Source organism: Archocentrus centrarchus, chromosome 8 (genome assembly GCF_007364275.1).
Source record: "Archocentrus centrarchus isolate MPI-CPG fArcCen1 chromosome 8, fArcCen1, whole genome shotgun sequence".
Lineage (NCBI taxonomy): Eukaryota > Metazoa > Chordata > Actinopteri > Cichliformes > Cichlidae > Archocentrus > Archocentrus centrarchus.
Window position 1 is genome coordinate 21,200,122 of NC_044353.1, and position 20,219 is coordinate 21,220,340.

The 20,219-nt window shown below is 41.0% G+C and overlaps 2 protein-coding genes across 3 annotated transcripts; both read right to left on the minus strand.

Moving 5' to 3' along the window:
* Positions 1-1,461: 1,461 nt before the first annotated feature.
* Positions 1,462-16,275, minus strand: LOC115785214 (transcription factor MafG). Of its 2 annotated transcripts, none has more exons than XM_030736721.1 (3): positions 16,104-16,275; positions 5,808-5,880; positions 1,462-5,709 (listed from the first exon to the last, which is right to left on the minus strand). In XM_030736721.1, the coding sequence occupies exons 2-3, from the start codon at positions 5,841-5,843 to the stop codon at positions 5,257-5,259; spliced, it is 489 nt and encodes a 162-aa protein (XP_030592581.1). In that variant the 5' UTR covers positions 5,844-5,880; positions 16,104-16,275; the 3' UTR covers positions 1,462-5,256. The 2 variants fall into 2 exon arrangements, with proteins under 2 accessions (XP_030592581.1, XP_030592582.1); XM_030736722.1 differs by lacking the exon at positions 16,104-16,275 and adding an exon at positions 15,266-15,391.
* Positions 16,276-16,503: 228 nt separating this feature from the next.
* Positions 16,504-19,843, minus strand: pycr1a (pyrroline-5-carboxylate reductase 1a). Its single transcript, XM_030736022.1, is given in 9 exon segments — positions 16,504-17,107; positions 17,110-17,153; positions 17,460-17,623; positions 17,947-18,039; positions 18,120-18,341; positions 18,864-19,043; positions 19,176-19,246; positions 19,413-19,484; positions 19,773-19,843. Coding segments are annotated over 8 exon segments (963 nt in total). The 5' UTR covers positions 19,480-19,484; positions 19,773-19,843; the 3' UTR covers positions 16,504-16,985.
* Between the last annotated feature and the right edge of the window lie 376 nt (positions 19,844-20,219).

Below are 20,219 nucleotides of genomic sequence, written 5' to 3' on the forward strand. Positions count from 1 at the left end.
CAACAGAAGTGTTGCATTAGATTCTAAGTGTTCCTAATATATAGGTGTGTTAGAAACTAATAGTAGAAACTAACCATCTAACCATAGAAATAACAAGGCTGCATGACAAAGTGCTCCAAGTCTACAGCATACTCTCATTTGCTGAATAAAACTGGTTTTGTGAAACATTCCATAATTAAATTACTCCACTGTGGGGAAATCCTTCTGTTTAGAAGTGGTGCCATCTTGTGGGAAAAACCCAGTTAAAACCCATAAAAGCTTTACACTGATGTGCCAGCAGAGGGAAACCCAAAACCACATATTTCTGAACAGGTGCACGCTCCAGAAAGGCACTCATACTCAGTATCCCGCCTTGTACCTTCAGCTGCTTTGAATATTCTAATCAGGATAGGAATGCATATTAGGCATTTATTTTATGGTTGGGACTGCACCAACTTTGATAAATCTTAATGCTTATGGGGATATAATTTTTGTTGTTCACACACATGCACCACCATAACAACCTTCATTTGAATAATACGAGGAAAAAGACATGTCTTGCACCATGGTGGTCTTTGCAGAATAGAGCCCCTTGCTAAGCTTTGGCAGGGCATACGTGTTACATCAATGGCCTCACTGATGGCGATGGCAACATTAATTGTACAGCAGGTTGCGGTCTAAGAACTGGGGCAGGCACCTGCTGCAGAAGTGGGTAAAGATGAAGAATGCTGTCCTAGATTGCCCACCAGCTCACCTTAACCCATCCTGCCAAATTAATCAACTCTTCAGAGGCCGCATGGTTGTCTGGGGCAGGCATCCAAGGAGGAGAGAGGAGGCTGTTTTAATGCACAGGTCACACGTACCTGTAGAAGCCTCCTCCATCTAAAAGAACTAAATCACAATACAGCACTGCAACTATGCTGAGGCACTGGGGTTTACACATGCCCTGCAGGATGGTATGGTAAGATGTAGCTTGTCTTCAGCCATCTGTCTCTTTGTCTTTGCATGTTCTCTCATGAGATGTGTTTTGACTGTGCTGGGGTTGAAGCGCTGCTGAGGAGGCTGATGTTTGATGAGGTGCACTGAGACTGGGGGGGGTGTAGGAGCTCCATAGGGAGCTGAGATGACTAACTCACTACTTCTCCTAATCTAGGACAAGCACACCTAGACATCCTTCATGACTCTAATGTTTTACTCGTGTCGGGCCAAAAATATGTCCACTGAGGTTAGCCAAAGTGGGTCGCCCAACGGCTTTTTTTGGATCACAGAAAAAGAAATTGTGCCATCTAAATGATCGCTGTCTTCTAAAACCCACCCTGGATGGCAAAAAGCCTTCCCCGCCAGTTTATTTTTAAAAGTATCAAACTGGGTCAATGACGCCACAGAATATGACAAAACCTAATTTCGACACTTTTTAAATGCCTTAAATGACAGAGTAGCAGTGCGGAAAATCCTTTTCCAAAACATTTTATTGGTCTTATAGAAAATAAAGTAAGCTGTATCAACAAACATACAATATATACATCAATAACTTAGACACCTCAGAGAATCACATTTAAATCCACAGTTGTTACTGTATATATGAATACATAGTACTTATCTACAGATTGCAAAAAGTACAATAATTTAATTTATAAATAGTTACAATTAACTATTGTCTGTTTTCATACAAAGTACTGCAATATTTTATTACAACCCATACAGAAAAATAACAAAACAGATTATTAACTTTGTATTACTCGCTTTAGTCAGATTTGTATACCTTTGAAACACAGACCCACTCCATAGAGAAGAGGAAAAAAACCTGCACAGTCAACCATTTACAAAGCATAATTTCATGAAAAAAGCCAATGTCTTCAGAGCTATTAAAATCAACTGCCACACAAGTGCTGCTATTTATCCTCTCTAACATGTTGCTAAAAAAAAATAAATAAATAAACGAAAAACTAATAAACAAGAAAAAGCCATAACCAATTAAAAATTAAATCTGCAGAACAAATTACAGTGTTAAGATCAATTTCAAATACATACTCAACACATAATGAGAACAGAAATGTTGCGGATGACGCTACAGCAAACAACTAGCATTAATGACTGGTGTAGCAGCAGAGGAACCTCAACCATACAAACACACACGCAGACGCACACACACACACACACACACGAAAAAAAATATATTGCAAGTGCCCCTTGTGGCAGAATCCATTGTAGCATCCTCTTTACTTAGTGCATAAACATCTAAATAATAGCAGTTCCTTTCAGTTAAGATCCTAATTTATGGATTTGTAATTCAGATGATTTAAGACCAGAGTAACTGAGTAAGGCTTGAGTGCAACTGTTACACGATTCCTTTGTTAGCGACTGTAACCGAGGGCCAGTTGCTCTCCCACAAAGGAATGCAAAAAAAAAAAAAAAAAAAAAAATCACAAGGACAAATAAAAACACATCTTACAAAAAAAAATTAAATAAATAAAATCTACAAAACATCAAGAATTATTAAAGAACAGACGGTAACTTTGACAATATTGATTACTCTTACATCTACTCTTTCACACCTTTCCACTGAGTTGCATATTAAGGGTCACTTTTTCACAACGGTCATTAATACCTACTGTAGCTACATACTATACAGCTGTATGTGTGAGAAAGAGAATCATCCCCAGAGGAGATTGAGAGATTGGTCAACAGTGCCACTCGAACACCTTAAAGACACTTGACACAAAAAAAGATTCACTCCACAAGACTGCCACAGCAATAAGGACGCCAACATCGATACTGGGCTATGTCAAGAGTCAGCTATATATATTTTATCCCACAGTTAACCAGTCAATGCAGATAGCTAAGCATGTTGACAAAGGATACAGACGGTATAACCAGCACTCAGACCTCCGGCATGGAGTTTCACTGCCGCATGTTGTCTGAGAGCGGCTGTAGATTAACACCTGGACCGACACTGTAAGACGTTCTGACCAGCAGGAGAGGGAAATCTGGACGAAGTGCATTCTGTTAATGTCATTAAACAACTGCTTTCACCTTGAGGTGCAGACCTGCTTCAGTGTTAAATTCCTTTTAGAGGACCAGGAGAGTGATGCAACACTTGGCACAGAAGGAGCTCTTGCTGGCAGCTGTTGATTGTAATTCTACATAGTCGTACTGTGCCTCTTTCTGAGTGTGGATTGAAGCCCTTTATGACATGCTTAATAGAAAAAAAAAACAAGAAGAAAGGAGAAAAAGAAAGAAGAAAAGAACAGAGCTGCCATCCCCGCCTTCTTGCTTCTCATCTAGAATTGTTTGCTCATTTTAAGTGACCTGTTTTGTCCTGAGCAAAACAAGCAGGAGCTTTTAGTGCATACAAACCTTCAGCCAAACCCTTCTGCTTTTAATCAGACCATCTGAAGACCAGTGGGTAGATTTAGAAGAGTGATGCCATACCTTTTCGAGGTTAACCTTGCAATAAAATCTTATTTGTACTGGCTTGAGAAACTGCAAGGCTTGTCAACAACATTTGCAGAATAATTGCATGCCCACAGGTAAATTCGAAAAGATTGCTTTTAAGGGCATTCTATCCCTGCAATGCAAATTCATACCAAGGAGGATGCTGTAATAGTAATAATAAAATCCTTTACTTCCCGGTTACAGAGGATGTTTTTAGAGGGCATCCAGCACCAAATGCAACCATTATTCAGTTACCACTTTAAGCTTCAAAAGGCTTTTGAGTTCATGTTCACTAATGCCATTTCACCAAATTCTGTCATTCGTGGCTCAATGTGGTAAACTCGTAATGACAATATGATTTGTAACTAACACCAAGGAAGCGGAGGATATCACATATGCCAATACGCACAAAGACAATTGACCTTGTTTACACCATCTAGTTTAGCTCTACAGATTTGTTTTAAATAGCACAGCATTGACATCTATACAGTGAACAACACTGCCAACTTGTCACTTACACGTCACATCACGCGCTACCCCACAGTACGCGCCTAGTCACTAGAAAAAGCTATCAGACTTTAATAGTAAGCCACTTTCGGTACAATTGCAAAAAAGATGTCACAGGATTTTTTTTTTTTTTTTATGTTTTCTTTTTCTGTATTTCTATAAACAATGGAAGGTAATCTACCTAGTAATAAAAACCAAGAAGTCAACTTTAGACAAAGTTTTCTACAGCTTAACAATTCAAACAGTAAAGCTTGTGTAAAGATTTTCTTTTGGAAATATCTGACGGCCCTGTCAACAAGTAATTACAAAAAACGCAATATATTTTAAAGAAAAATCAACATATTTCCTCTATGAGCAAAAATCATGTTTCAAAATGTTTGTGGATTTCACTGTCCCCACAAAACATGAGGATATTACTGTAATAACATTCAGGTTTTCAGATATCGTAAGAATCTTGTCATATTGGAATGGCACTCAGCTCTGGAACAATATCATTAAGAAGTGCTGATCATTTTTTAACGTTTCCACTTAACCATAAATATGCAAGACCTCTTTGTATTTTCAGTGCATACATATATTATTATTGCATCTACCAGTCATAGTGATAATGACAAGTTCATGGAAGCCTGTCACAGATGCATAAACAGAAATGAATGCTATATTTGGGAGCATCATTTCATGCTTATATTCTCAACAGACAACCAACAGAATCACAAATTGGACTAATTTATGAGTTTTGGGTTTGTCAGGTTGTTTTGAAGACATCTGTAGCATTTAGACCAAGAGTCTGTGACCATTTGTCAATTATCCTAATTTAAGTCAGTGCATAATAACAAGGAAATGGGTTCTTAGTAAGATATGTGCCCCCCCAGTCTGTACTGTGGATCTTGTGAGGTATAATGGCTCCAATTTATTTTCTTACTCGTTTGGACCACCTGCGAGACTCTACAAATGCCAATTCTTGGGATGGAGAAGACTTAAGGCCCAATTTTAGGGAAACAGACAAGTTACATACAGCTTCTCAAAAATCAACAACCAAACTCCAGTCTGAAGTTCGGCCACCTGATGCAGTCTTCTTGAGTTGTTCACTTTAAATGTTTCAATATTGCAATATTCCACCAACTGTGACATCATAAATCCAACAGTTGTATTTTTATCACCCTGGTGACATGCCTGTTGAAAAAGCACAGACTGCTGTCTCAGACTGTATGGGTGAATTTGGGAAGCCTTTTGTTAGTGTTAGTGCCATTGGTAAAACTGAGAACTTACACAGGCAATCCTGTGCCATGTTACAATGCACTGACTAGTTTAGTCTTGAAGATCTTCTTTCTGCTACTATGACCTAGCCTCTGTTTTGGATTTGACGATGGTGATGACGCTGGTGGCAGCTACTTTACCAGGGATGAGGGGACCTATGACAGAAGCCATAGGTCCCCTTGCTGAGGTGACAGGGTTGCGGGCCACAGTCCTGGCAAAGCTCTGGAGGGCCTCGTACTTTGAACGCAGAGCATCCAGCTCCACCTTCATGCTGGCATTCTCTGTAGCCAGCTTGTCCACTTCCTGCTGCAGCTGAGCCTTTTGCTTTTCAAGCTCTTCCTTCTGGGTGACACGCTTCACGCGGCAGCTTGCGGCATAGCCCCGGTTCTTCAGAGTACGCCGCCGCTGTTTCAGCTGCAGGATTTCTTCTTTTGTCATCCCCCGTAAATGCTGGTTCAGCTCTCGCACTGACATGGTCACCAGTTCATCATCTGTTAGGCTGGTGCCATTTTCCCCCGGTTCCCGCTTCACCTGCATGTGGAAGTTAGTTAGTGCTGGTCGTTTGAATTAAAAAAAAAAATAAATAAATAAAATACGATTCTACACACTTTGCATTGCACAGGCTTTACCTTCAAGGCCTTGTTTCCCTTGTTTGTGGTAGTCATGCCACGAGAGCAGCGTCCACCTGTACTGCCGATTGATCTGTGAAAAGAAGAGTCACAAATACAGAAAATGCTTTAAACATTTTCTGTAAAATGCAGACTGTATTTTATGCACTTAGTCATGCTGTAGCTTTTTCTTGCAGAAAACACTTCAAAGTGGGTCAAGGACTTCAGATTTCCTTCTAAGTAATTGCAAAAAGTGGTACCTAGACTGTGCACCTATCCCAAGAACAAATAACTTTGTGGTATGTATTTCCAGATGATATTTAATTGGTCGCTTCTCTTAAATACAGACTTGAAGTAGCATAGCCCTGGCTCAAAACAAAACAGATCTGAGCCTTTCTACAGTGTATCCATCAGCCACAACATGCTCACAGGATGGGGCAGACTTTCATCTACTATACAAGCTATCCAGTCTAGACAGTCACACCTGTCTAGATTTGGCCCGTGTCCAACTATAATCCCATAAATCAATGAAAAAGGAACCCACTGTAACTACTGCAGAGCCCTCCAGAACAAGAGGGCTGCACTGCAGTTTCTTCTGTCATGTCTATACTGGGGGAACACCAAGAGAAGCTGCACAGGTGAGAAATACAACCTACTGGTATTAAGACAGACAGAAGGTCAGGTGAACTCCATTGTGTGAGCTCTGTCACAGGATAAGTATGTGTGCGCACACGCACACACGCACACACACACACTCACACACACACACACACACACACACACACACACACACACACACACACACACACACACACAGCTGTGGCCCTGGGTGCTTTACACCACACGCAGTAAATGCTGCGTCAGCAATACAGGCACCCACCACAGTCAGCCCAGCCAGCACATTGCCTCGGTAAGCTGATTTACACAGCCCAGGAGTGTGTGTTTATACTGAGCACATAAACAAATGCTAGCTCTTACAGCTTTTTTTTTTTTTTTTAAACACATCAAAACAGGAAAGAAAGCATTCGAACAAAAGAATGTAAAAAAGAATTACTGTCAGCGTGTGCAGAAGTTTAGAGCATGCATGCACATTAAGCTAGTCATCAGGGAAATGCGTGTCGTCTGCAGAGAAGCTCAGTGAGGGAAGAAAAGAAAAACAGATGAGTCGTAGCTCCAAAGTGCACTAAGATGGCCAGGATATTTCCATGGTAACAAAAGGGTGCTACAGGTGGACTGGTCACCTGAGCCAAACAGGGAGAGACAGCCGCTTGTTAAAAATGACCTGAATACGACACTATCACACAGGCGGGGGACATAACATGAGGTCAGACTGTGACTTGAATTCTTGATGCTTTCACTTCAAAAAAAGTCCTCTGGCTTCTTATAAAAACAGAAATGTTTCTCTGCGCTGCAGATGCCCATATAAAAAGCTTTTCATGCTCTGCACAGGACTTTTCAAATGTGATACTTTCATCTTTGATGGGCTGGCTATGAATAGCTGTCTGATAGTAACACGTACCTTTCACTAGCCTTTGTGGTGACTCATTTCCAGTAAGCATTTGGACCACAGATGCAAAACATAATGGGATAATGGTCTGCCTGATGATGCACAGATAATGGACAAATAGACAGGAAAGTACTACACTAATAGCTACTGGGATGAGACTAGGAGGGGAAAAAAAAAAAAAGGTTGCATCTTCCAAATTTCATATTAAGCCTATCATTTTCCCCTCAGCAGCCTAGACCCAACATTGTTCAAAAACCAGTTGGAATCTTGAAAATGCAGAGAGACGGCACATTGTCCAAGTTGAGGAGGCGTATTCTGTCACACATCTGTGTAGGGTAACATAGTAGGCATGGTTTGGCACATTGAAAGCTCACCATATGACACTGTGGAAAGACTTCACCCAGGCTGCAAGCCTCCAGCACAGGCTGCTGCCAACAGACGGCTACCAATGACAGGGCATGGCAGAACAACACAGACAAGGTCCAATGCACAGCTGCTCCCTTCCACTACCAGGCTTGTCATACCTCACAGAGACAAAGAGGCATGCTCACATAAACACAGAGAGGCAAAGAAAGGAAAACACACCTATAATTTTCCGTAAAGAATGACAGGGAAATTTCAGACTTGCTGCATTGATCTGTTACAGAATGCCCTTATATTTGACAAATTTATAAGAAATCTAGTCACAATTTAGAACAATAGAAACTGATGTCTTCCTTGCACTAATATATTACCTCTTATTAATGATTTCAGGTCTTTTGTGCAATTCTAGCCAAAGGAGCAGGAGGCGAAAGCTGCAGCTTGGAGTGCGGGGGCATTGGAGGTAGGGAGCAAGTGCAGGGACATAGATGTCTTTTGTAGATGCTTGCTGAATTTTTATGAATCGCCTGGAAGAACGCTGACAAATCAGAGCTGATTGCTTGTGGAGGAGAGACATCACACCCACAGGAAATAGAAAACGCTGAGTGTGGTCACCCAGAGAAAGGGAATGAGTGAGTGAATATATGAGAGAGAGAGAGAGAGAGAGAGAGAGTGAGAGAGTGAGAGAGAGAGAGAGAGAGAGAGAGAGAGAGAGAGCTTTATGTAAAATGCATGGTCGACACATTTAGAGGAGCTTGAGAAGAACAGGTTGTAGAGAAAAAAAAAAAAAAATCCTGATCTCAGCAAGGACCAAAACCAAGGTGCCAATTAGGAAGTTGTGAAGTTGAACTAACAAAACGAGAGCAACCCAGCCAACCTTCAAAAGCTGTCTTTGTTCATCTAAACCTATAGAGTGCAGCTCACAGAGGTAGGGTCGGCTTAGGTTGATACTCTAAAGAGGGGGGAGAAAAAAACCAAAAAAACAAACAAAAAAAAAAACTCTGGTGCAATAAATGCTGATGTGACATGATAGGTCCAGCCTTAAGCCTGTGGCTTGCTTTAATGATCTTGTCCCCTCTGCAGGATCTCTCCAGGGGAGATGCCAAGGATGGACACCATTAGCCAGGGGACTCTTTGTTGAGGGGGAGTCGAGGCTACAGCTTCGACACACTGCATCCCCCTGATGAATATTTATTACTGTCGTTCACTGCCTAAGGTGGGGGTGGGAGACGGGGTGTGGGTGGGAGGCTGAATAAAGATGCTCAGGAGGTGATTCTTCAAGGATACATCCAAGGCTCTTCCATCACCCACTGTCTCAAAATGGCGGTGGTCTGGTGGGGATGGGGAAGTGAGGGGGTGGGGGGAGTGCCTTTCTGGTACCGGAGGTGGCACACATGGTGGTTCAGGGCTGCAGGGAGGGCCAGCTCCACTTGACAGCAGTGTAACAAGATTATCAGGGCCATAAGAGCAAACAAAAAACCCCAGCAACCTGCCTCGGAATCCAGATTACGACAGCGCCTGCTCTCTGAATACTAAACACGGCTGGGGAAGGACTAACAGGGTACAAGGTTTGCTGAGACAGGACAGTGGATGGCACATCATGTAACTAATCACATGCACATGCATCCGCACAGTGACAGATCACCAAAACCACACAAATGCATACAAATTTAACTTGTCATGATCAATTCCTGAAAAGAAGCGTCCGAGCACTGGGCACTGGCAGCTTGCTAATGAAGTGAATAAAAGTAGACGGTGGAGGTGCATGCTGATGAAAGACTGTGTTCAGGAGAGAAAAAAAAAAACAAAACACAAGCAGCATCCAACAATTGCAACTGAGCTCTGTGAAACTAACAGCTGAATTTCATCTCACACCAAACAATACATTTCGACAATTTTCACTCCAAAAAGGACCGCGAAGTGGCTCATTTTGATTGTATGCCCAATTTAATTTCTTTTCCCTTCTAAGACCAGCATGGACTTGTAAAGAAGATTTGCACAGTTTGTACAAGACTGAATAACTAGAGCTGTGGCCCAGATGTAAATTAGACCCGACAGAATGGCGATAGAATGCTTAGTACCATTTTCAACTCATTGTCTTTGCAAATCTTTGATGATTAACTAAACACAAAAGAAGAGAGCTGGCTGTAAAGTCAGTACGATCACCTATTCAGTTTCCCTGATCAATAATGTATAAGACCTATAGCCTCTCACTCTATTGTCACAGACCTTCCAGGAAACAGAACGACAACCACAAAGAAACTGAAAAGCGCATGGTAAGTGCCTGAAAAATAAAAGAAATGTCAGTTCTTTCTTATGATTGGGCTTTATTATTTTCCACTTACTCTTTCCAGGTTGACACATTTAATGCAGTGAGCCAACATTTTCATGCTGTACAGCCAATCTCAAGACTTTATGCCTGATCAGAGCCTCTGCTCTTACTCCCTCACTTCTAAGACAGAGTTGAAAAGATCGCCAAGATATTCAGATCTAATCATTCCTCCCGTCAGCTGAGCTAAGTCAATTATCAAGCAAGCTGCATGTGTCGGGCGCCATTTAACTGCAAATTAAAAATCAGACTCCTCTGATAGCTCTGGAAGAGATACTGGAAGAGTGGTAGGAACTTGTGCAGAAAACAGTGTGTGAGTGCGTCTGAGAAAGGTACGATGGGAAGAGGGGAGGGAAGCTATTAACTACTAAGTATTCAGAGCGTGAAATAAGAGTGACAAAAAGAGGGAGAGGGGAAATCATTCAGCAGCTTTCAGAGGGAAATGTGATATGCTTGTAGTAGAGGGGAAATACTAAGCCAATGCTTTTTGACCAGTGGAGGTTCTGGGCAATGCTGAAATAGCAACTAACCAAAATTGCCAGCTTCCCATAATAACTGACCCCTAGAGCATAGGGTTAAATGGTTGCTGCAAAAGTCTCTTCACAGCATCTGAAATTTACTTTATAACTCACTGGCCAAGCATACTTTTTACAATAAATTGCATGATTGTTCATATATACATGCTTCAGAATATTTTGTTGAGATGTAGTGTCAAGTGACAAACTTAAAGAAGAGGCTAGAGCAAAATTTAACACAAAGTTATTTTAATATATTTATCAGGAGTTAATCATGTCTGTACATCCTCCTCTTACTGCTGTGGTTGGCAAATACCATGATACCAGATAAATAAAACCATCCTGAATTTGACCTTTATTAAAAACACACTATAAAGAAGCACTGATAACCAAAAACCGTTTGAACCACAACCAAAAAAAAAACTCCACATTGAAATAAATCACTAAATTCTTACCCCAGGACTCAGTGACTCTGCTTTGGAGGTTTAGTTTTCACACATACTGTGAATGAAGATGTGGGGAAAAAAGAAGGAAAAAGAAAGAATCGCTACCTGCTGTATAACTAATGCAGGGGAAATCTGCAATGTTGTGTCCAATTAGATTATTAGTCAAAAAAACCCAAAAAAAAGTACAATGGCTTTAGGGCTTTACTACATTTCCAAAGTCAAATATGTGGATTTTCTGTCTCTTATGTTTGTAAAAATCATGTAAACAAATTAAAGACATTTGCCAAAATATTTTTCCTGTTTGATATAAAATTCAAAGGCACTTATTTGTGATAAGGAGGTAGATACTAGGCAAAGAAAGCAGAGATCGATGAATAGAAATAAACTGACTTTATGTAACCCAGTTCCCTTGCAAAAAAAAAAAAAAAAACAAAGAGGAAAAAAAATGTCACATGTAGAAGCTAGTAGGTTATACCATGCAGAAAAGCATGTGGCACATTTATGTCTGAATTTTGCATCCAGTGCATGTCTCTTAACGTGAAAACATGAATCACTGCCCTTAAGGGATTGTGTATTTTCTTAAGTCACTGATAATGGAAGGCTTATTTAAAGGGACTTGTTTGTACTAACCAATGTTTTGATACATACAGAATCCATTTCCATGTTCAGCAGCTGCTATCCACTGGAGCTGCTCTGTTGGTATAACTAGTAGGACAGAAGAAGAGACTTCACTGGCCTTTCACAGTATCTGCCTGGAGGACTTGATTAAACAGGAAGAGAATAGCTCTTGATACTTCAGTCTTGCACTGGCAGAGGAAGTAAGGGTTGCAGGCAACCCACACACTGGCAAAATATCTAGGAGGTTCACTACACTGGTTGAATTTATATTAAATGCATATTGCCTTGACCTAACGCAACCACAACAGTCTTTGCTGCACGCAGGATTGATAGACCGGGTCAATACATTTTAATGCATTTCAAGTGAAATTATAGTAAAATGGCTCACATATTTGATTACTTCTGCTGCGCGGCTATGATTTAAAACAGGCTTCTCCTATAAAAACCCATCAAATAAACAGATCTCAGCAGCATGAGGAAAAAGAAAACAAAACAAATGTATCATTGCATGTTCTCCTGTGGAGAGCTTTGATTCAACTGCAGCGTGATAGCAGAGTTATTACCTGAAAATATCAAAGATGCTAATTTCTATTAATAAGACTGCCTCCGCTCTGTTCAAATTATGGTGAGTGATTGATGAGGCCTGGCTACAGGATATCTGATGGAGCCTCAGACCTAATGATTGTCCCACAAAACAAAATAAATAAATAAAAATCAAATGCATAATTCCAGTATAATAATAATAATACATTTTAAAGACAAATATTAAAAATGTAAATAATCATACAACTGGCGGTGTTCCTCATTGTAATCCTCCTTAGTAGTTCTTCACATGTTCTGACCACAACTAAAGCTTGTGGTAGTTAAAGAAATGATAAACTTAATCACAGCGAAAGGGGAGAAAGAAGATATGTAAACTGTCTTATGACTGAAAATATTATATAACACTAAGGCCACTAAATTGATCCTCTGAGCACACAGTGCATTTGTCCACAAATAATGAAATATGATTTATTTGTGTAGGAGAGCAGCTTGAGCCAAATAAAAATGAATATCTGAAAAGACATCAAGTAAATAAATGTCTGCTGTGTTTAGCAAAAGAGGCCGACCAAGGACAGCTTGCATTGATTTTATTTTTGTCACTTTTCATTTGTAACTATTCACAATCACAATGTGAACGGGGCTATTTTGTAGAAATAAAGACCTCAAATTTGCAAGTAAGATTAGTAGCATTCTGTCACCTTAACACAGGTATAGATTGCCACATTGTTAATATTAGATCCTGTTGTATGCAGCATGATTTAACCGGGTGTAGTAGATATTTTTTGGAAACCTAATACAAAGAATCTGTCAAGTTTATCAAAAACCAATACAGGCAGTACTAATGGCAATTTAATGATCTGCTTGCACAGCATTGACCTTAGAACAAAGGTCCAAAATCTTTAAACTGGAAAAAAAAAAATGTATATTTATCCAACCAGAATATATCCTAAAACTCATGAAAATGCAATTAAAGTGATGCAGAGTGATTCACCACTTTAATTTGACTTGGCTTCTTACATGGGTAAGGTTTAAAAAAAAAAAGAAAAAAGAAAAAAAAAGAAAGAAAGAAAAAGAAAAATCACTTGTTCTTAATGTCAGTTTACCACTGATGTGTCCCACACACGAATTAGCCAAGATAAAAGTAGGTTACATGAAAAACAGCAGCCAGTGCACAGCTCTGTGCTTATGCTCACCATGCTGTCTGATATTGACTAATCTAAATTATGAACAAACGGGAGCAGTAATGAACATGCCAAATGTAACTCAAGTTCCAAACAGAAATTTATCAAACACACTCTGACTGGATGAAAGTATTACTTTGAGAAGTGGAGCGGGCATATCGCAATGCTAAGCAATCATAATCCGCACTACACTTGCAAGAGGTTTCATCACCAACATTCCCTCCCTATTGCAAAAAGGTGGTGGGGGGAATATATTGATCTTTTTCTCCCTTCCTTCCGGGCATTCCCATTGCCCTGCGCAGCTTAAGCAGCACTTTTGTGGACAAATCCCACATTTGTGTTCCTTTCTGGAGGCTATAAATTGTCCTGAATAGGCGTAACTACTCCCAAGGCACAGCTGTGTTGGCTATACAGAGGTGTTGGTGGCCAGACTGTACTCTATGCAGTGTAAAGTCTTGCCTCATGTTTCGTCAACCTCACATATCCTCTTCCACCCTCCACCGCCTGCCCATCCTGAGCAACACCACTGGGTATAAGTTGTGCATTCAGTTCACCTCTATGGTATCCAGCCTTGTTTTATCGTTGCTACCTCAATGAAAGAGACGATAAATCTAAGTGCTGATCTACACCACTCCCTGCCTCCATCCACACGCCACTGCCAGCCCCACCGGGCTCTTATATGGACCATCATCTGTTCTTGTTACCTGCAGAGAAAGGCAGAGATGAGCATTACGCTTTATTGCAAAGCCGGGCTTCTGATGTAGGGCTGGCCTGTCTGCTAAACACACTTCAATGCCCTGCTCGCATGAACAGAGATGATGAAATAAGTTGGGTATCTGAGCAAGAATGGGCAACTTCTATCTGTTTAGCCTTGCCTATATGGGCTCAACAGTTTCCAAGGTGACTTTTCAAATTGCACAGACTCTCCATGGATAATTCATTACCTGCGCCCTCCATAAGTGTGCACTCTAATAGGCAGCAAATTTCATCATGTCACACATAAGAAAACAAAGGCATCTGCCAACCCAAAATCTGAGAAATTAAGTGTTACGCTGCATTAAATAATGTCAGGAAAAAACTGGTTCTCTATAGCATTTAACTGCTGTTCAGCAACAAAGATGAAAAGGCATTTACAAGAAGCCACGTTTAACATTTTCTAGAGGACATGTTTCACTCACTACCCAAATTGGGTGGCGTTTTTAACTTCCTATACATCATATAATTACACCTGACCCAGTTTAAACATCCACTCATTGCAGGACTATATAATAGCAACACACGCATAATATCTGCTTATCGTGCATTTTTTTTTTTTAAATGGATGTGACATCGCAGTTGACACCTAAGCACTTAGTCTAAATATACTCGCAGCCTGTTTGTTGATGTACATCATGACAGTGCTGCCATAAAATGCACATTCTCAGCTGAATGTAGATGAGGCTATTGATAACTGCATGATGGTCATCACTTGATGCTCATGGCTTGACTGACTTGCAGGAAAGATCAGCACCATTTCGATCCATCTCCCTAATAACGGAGGCTTGGTGATAAACATCGACCCTTATCAGCCGAGCAGACCTTTGTCCGGTGGTGCCATATTTCGGGGTGGATTCTGAGAACGTCTAAATACATCATTGTGATGATTCAGCATGATATAAAATACCGCTACTTGTTTACAGGCTTTGATAATAAAACAATGCTGTGCTGTTAACTGCTTGGCTGTGGCATTAAAGCCAAGGGCGGCTGGTTTGATTTGGCTCTGCCATTGTTACAATGTAACTAGTGGTTAAATGAATTGTCACTTCAGGTGAAGCAATTCAATTCGAAACGATGATCTGAGCGCATTTCCTGGAATATAAAAAAAATAAAATAAACGCATTTATTAAAAAGCCGCGCAGAAAAGGGACAACGCATTGCTCCGATTTGACAATCACAATCGCGTCTTTGACAGAAATGTCATGAGAGAATAATACAACCAACCTGGTCTCGCTAAACCGCTGGCTCGGCTCGCGCTTGCTCCTTTATTTCTCCCCCCACAGCGAGGTGATGAAGCAGCAGGTTTGAGCAGCAAGAAGCGCATGAGTTGACAAACCACCAAAGAAAGCGTAGCGGCACAGCGGACACCAATGCGTCCCTACAAACTATTTATTTTTAAACTAAAAAATAAATAAATAAATGAAGCGACCTAACACAGGGTCACGAGGTTTTTTGACATTCCAAGACTCTTCTCGTCTCCAGCCTCTCAGCGCCCCGCTCGTGAAAAAGTGGCAAACAACTCCCCGCCTACAAAACAAGCAAAGTGAGGAAATCCCCGTGTGTTCAGTCTTCCTACTATTTGTAGCAATACAGCCCCGAAAGCGCAATCACAGCTCGGGGAAATTACCCTTAAAGCTCGAAATGGCTGGCTGGCAGCCCCCCCCCCGCCCCCCTTGCTACATGAAAATCAGAATGACACGTTTTATTCACAGCTCGTATGTGTGTGTCTGTGTGTAAGGGATTAGCTGCCATCTCACCATAGTAGGAGCACAAATGTTCTCGGTTACAACCAAGCATTTTATGTGGAAACTTTCAAAATAAACCGCTTAGCTGCGAGAGCATATGTGCTGACCATCTGAATAATTAGGGCATTTTAGTTTGAAATATTTCTGTCATGAAAGAGGCCAACTTTACGAAGACATATGCATATAAGAGGCTAGCTATGCTAACCCACTAAGCTAGCCGTGGCCAGCTTGACAGCGGTGAGGCGAAGGCATGCACACTCAGCATAACAACAGCACCACCAGCAGCAGCAGGAGCTCTGTTTGCTTTACGGACCCACCTGCCTTCAAAACGACGCCCCTCGGAAGTTGTAGCTGTTAAAGTCCTCTTCTCAGAGCTTCAGGCGGCTGAGCAAACATTCGAGGCACGGCTGGATTTCGGCTCCGCTGACAGAAGCGACGGCGCTTCCAAACGCCAGCTCGTGCTCTCCTTGTTGATTCCTTTCTCTTGTACCGAAGCCAGACGTCATCGTGTTTGGTCACGTGCCTCCATTCATGAAAGATTTTCTTTGCGCGCAAGGAAAAAGGAAAAAAAAAAAAAAAAAAAAAACCTAAAAATGCAGCTTCCTTTGTTACATTGTTTCTGCGAATGCTTCCTGCTGGGACTTAGAATCCGCTCTGCTGGCGCTGTGCACACGGGCACAAATAAATCACAACCACAAAATTAGTTAAATAGGCATATTTAATAATAGACTAAGACTATTTTGAAAGCACACTTATCTGCAGTACAAAATATGGCATTTTGAGCATTTTAACAGTATCTTTAGTATGGTGAAACATCATTTTGGTACAAAGTCAAAATCCAAGCTGCAATGGGATACCACCTGCAGAAAAACAGTTAAGTAAACCTCACTTTGGCATGAAATGGGATCAACAGAAATAAGATTTAGAAAGCCACAGCAGCAACATTTTTATTCCATGAGTCAACTAAAAGATGAGGAACAGGGATATGAACAGGGACATTTTATGGTAACAAAAAGAGGTTTTATTACAAAAGGAAGTTATTATTGCTCACACTGTTCTTTTTGTCTGTTCTCACCTCACTTTTAGGTGATTTACTTCCTTATGTCAACAATTACCTGGCAGCAGTGGTCTCGGCAGCATATACCTGGATCATCAGTGATATGACAAGTTGCATTAAAGTTTTCTGACTCGGCAGAAAATTATTTATTTTTTGTCCTGGAGCTGCTGCTGTTGAAGATACTGATCCCACGAGGCCCGACTGCGACAGCCTCTGGAGTGACTCCTGGTTGCTGCAACACTTTGTCCAGAGTTGTCTTTTTATTGCAGCAGGGGAGATCTTCTCTTGGTCAGCCAAATACTGAAGTTCCCTTTTTAAAAAAAAATAAATAAATAAATAAAGAATGGAAAATATATATTAATCACAACATAGCGAAGCAGTGTAATAATAACTTCAAAACTAGGTGATTAGCAACCAGAGAGGCGCTCAATGTAAAATTATTTGCACATACATAGCTCCATCTGCTGTCTGAATAATAAACTTAAAAAAATAAAAAAAAGCCTTCCACTTAACTGGTCAGTTAAGTGGAAGGCTTTTTTTTTTCTTTTTTGGTGTCCTATTACAGGAAGGACACAAACATTTGTCTCTTTGTGGAACACTTCTCTCACCAACCTACCTAGTCCTAATGCAAGAAGCCTCTACAGCATTGATAAGCAGGCTGCGGAAGCCACCGCTCTCCATGACATGTAGGGCATGGATGGTGGCGCCCCCTGGTGAACACACATTGTCCTTGAGCTGCCCAGGGTGTTGCTCTGAGTCTAACAGCATCCGAGCAGCCCCCTTAGAAGAGACACAAAGAGAGATCCACTGATTTAGTCATATACACCACGCCGTGTGATAATAAAAATCCAGGATAAGACAGGCTGCAGGTCACATATAATAGAACAGCATTCAGTGAGACATGACCTAGGTTACTTATTATCTGCAGTTTTTTTTTTGTTTGTTTTTTTTTTTTTTTAAACACAACTTATAAAAACCAGGAAATCCAGGAACGCAGAGCAGCATGAAAACCATTCAAAAAACACAAATAAATCAACACACAAGAGAACACAGCTTGACAGAAAACGTATAACACGTATTCCATCAAACTATAATGGTCATACCAGCAGTGCTTGGGCTCCGAGGCGTACAGCCAGTCTCCTATTCAGGCCCATTTTCACTCCACCATCAGCAAGAGCATCTACAGCTGTGAATGCCTGCAAGGTCAAAATCATCAGCATTACTATCACGAAAAATGGAGATTTGCAAAATACAGCGACAGGTAAAATTGACTCACATAAGCGGGTCCGCTGCCACTTAGGCCGGTGACGGCATCAATCAGGTCCTCTTCTACCTCAGTGCAGTAGCCAACACTTGCCATCAGCTGCTCCAGGAGCTTTCCATCCTCCACCTCTGCATAGGTTCCTGTGGCGTAGACAGTGGCCCCCTCGCGGACTACCACTGGAGTGTTGGTCATGCAACGTATCACCTTTGGAGAAGTGCGATACTGCTGTAGCTTCTGCAAAAGGAGCAATGTGTTAATTCATACACTTACACCGAAGGGGTCATGAATCAAAGTATGAGTTTAAAGTTTCTTATGAAGGCAGCAAGCGAAAACTGTTTTGATGTATATATGGGCACGATGTGAGCACTGAAAATTACAAACCAGTGTCCTTATTAAGACTTCAAGTTATGCATCTAAGCCCTCTCCTAATAATGCTTGTGTGTGCAAAACTCAGAATCATCTGGATTAGATTTGCATTACCATGATGTTTAAATCACGATTAAGTGATCTAGTCTTTATTTCACTTTGGATGCATCTACAAGCAGAGTAAATGCATCCTCTAGGATCTACCATACCTCATCACTACAAATACTAGTGGATAATCACTGTACTTACATTAATTGAGATACTGTAACTAATAAGCACTGGGTATTAGAAAAGAAAAAAAAAATCTCTGCATATGTTTAAATGGGTTCAGTTTTTATTATCCAACCATGAACACTCAGCAACACGAAAAGACAGTGGGCTATGACTTGCCTTCTCTATGGAACTGATTGTGACACCTGCAGCACAGGACACAATAAGGTGACGGTCTTCAATATCCGGTCCAATTTCATCGAGTACAAAAGGAATAATGTGGGGCTTCACAGCCAGGAAGAGAACATCAGTCCTGCTTACTGTCTCCTTGTTGCTGGTGGTGAAATTTACACCCAGTTTCTGCACAAATGCACTTATTTTAGTAGTTCTTTAGACAGGTAAAATACACTTTCCATAATATATACATGTTCCATATTCACAATTAAACAGGGACACCAATGGAATATAGCAATACAACAACATTTTACACACCCGTAGTTGCTGCACTGTGGGGAGATCGGTGTTTGGAGAACTGGCTGTGATTTTATGCGTGGCAATCACGCCTTGAAGGGGATAAAAAAAAAAAAAAAAAAAAGAAAAATCAGAAATCATTTCAGTGCCTGATTGCAATCTACATACATCAAGAACACAAATAAAATAAAATTAATGCACATATGGTTAAAAAGTATGCTTCAAAAAAAAAAAAAAAAAAAAAAAAGGAAAAATCACCTGCTGCTGAGAAGCCTCTCACCAGAGCGTGGGCCAGCTGGCCCGCTCCTATGAAACCCACGCTCATTCTACCTGTGAGAACACAAAAAGTATAAAGCATCAACTTCAGCATTTAGCCTCACCAGCGACGGCTGATCTGTGAAAAGAGGAGCTGTGTGCCCTCTCTGATACCTGCTCTGATACGCAGCGCAGCGCGTAAACATACATACTTCCGTATTATCAACTGAAGCAAAAGCTAGGCAAACCCTAAAACACATAAGGGCAGCAGCCGTAACGGCAACATTTAGTGTATTTATAGAGGAAACGGAAGAAGCTCTAAGCTGACCAACAGTCTGACCAATGATCTATTAACATAAGTACCTGAATTTAACACGCCGTCAACGTGGCCCAGGTGTTTTGCGCTGTAGCTTCTGCACAAGCGACCAGAAACAAATTTGATTGACAAGCGAGCGAGCCAGTGAATTTGTACCCTTGGCTTACACGTAACATTTGTAACCAATCACAGTGGAAGCAACGTTAACTTTGAGGCAAGCTGTAAAGCAACCAGTTGCGTCAGGCGGGGAAGAAAAGCTGGTTAGGCGACGCGGGCGCTATACTAGCATCTACTGGCAAAAAGCTTGAAAGACATGTAGAGACAGCATGGAGACGCTCAGACACACAGACATATGCTGACCAGACATCCTCTGGGAGAGAAGCCTAATTAACAGACTGATGTAAGTAGCAACCTTGAGTTAGGTGTTTCCCGTTTTGCTTCATTTTATTAAGTCCATTGGTTAAGTTGTTTATATGACAGCCACTCGACCCGAC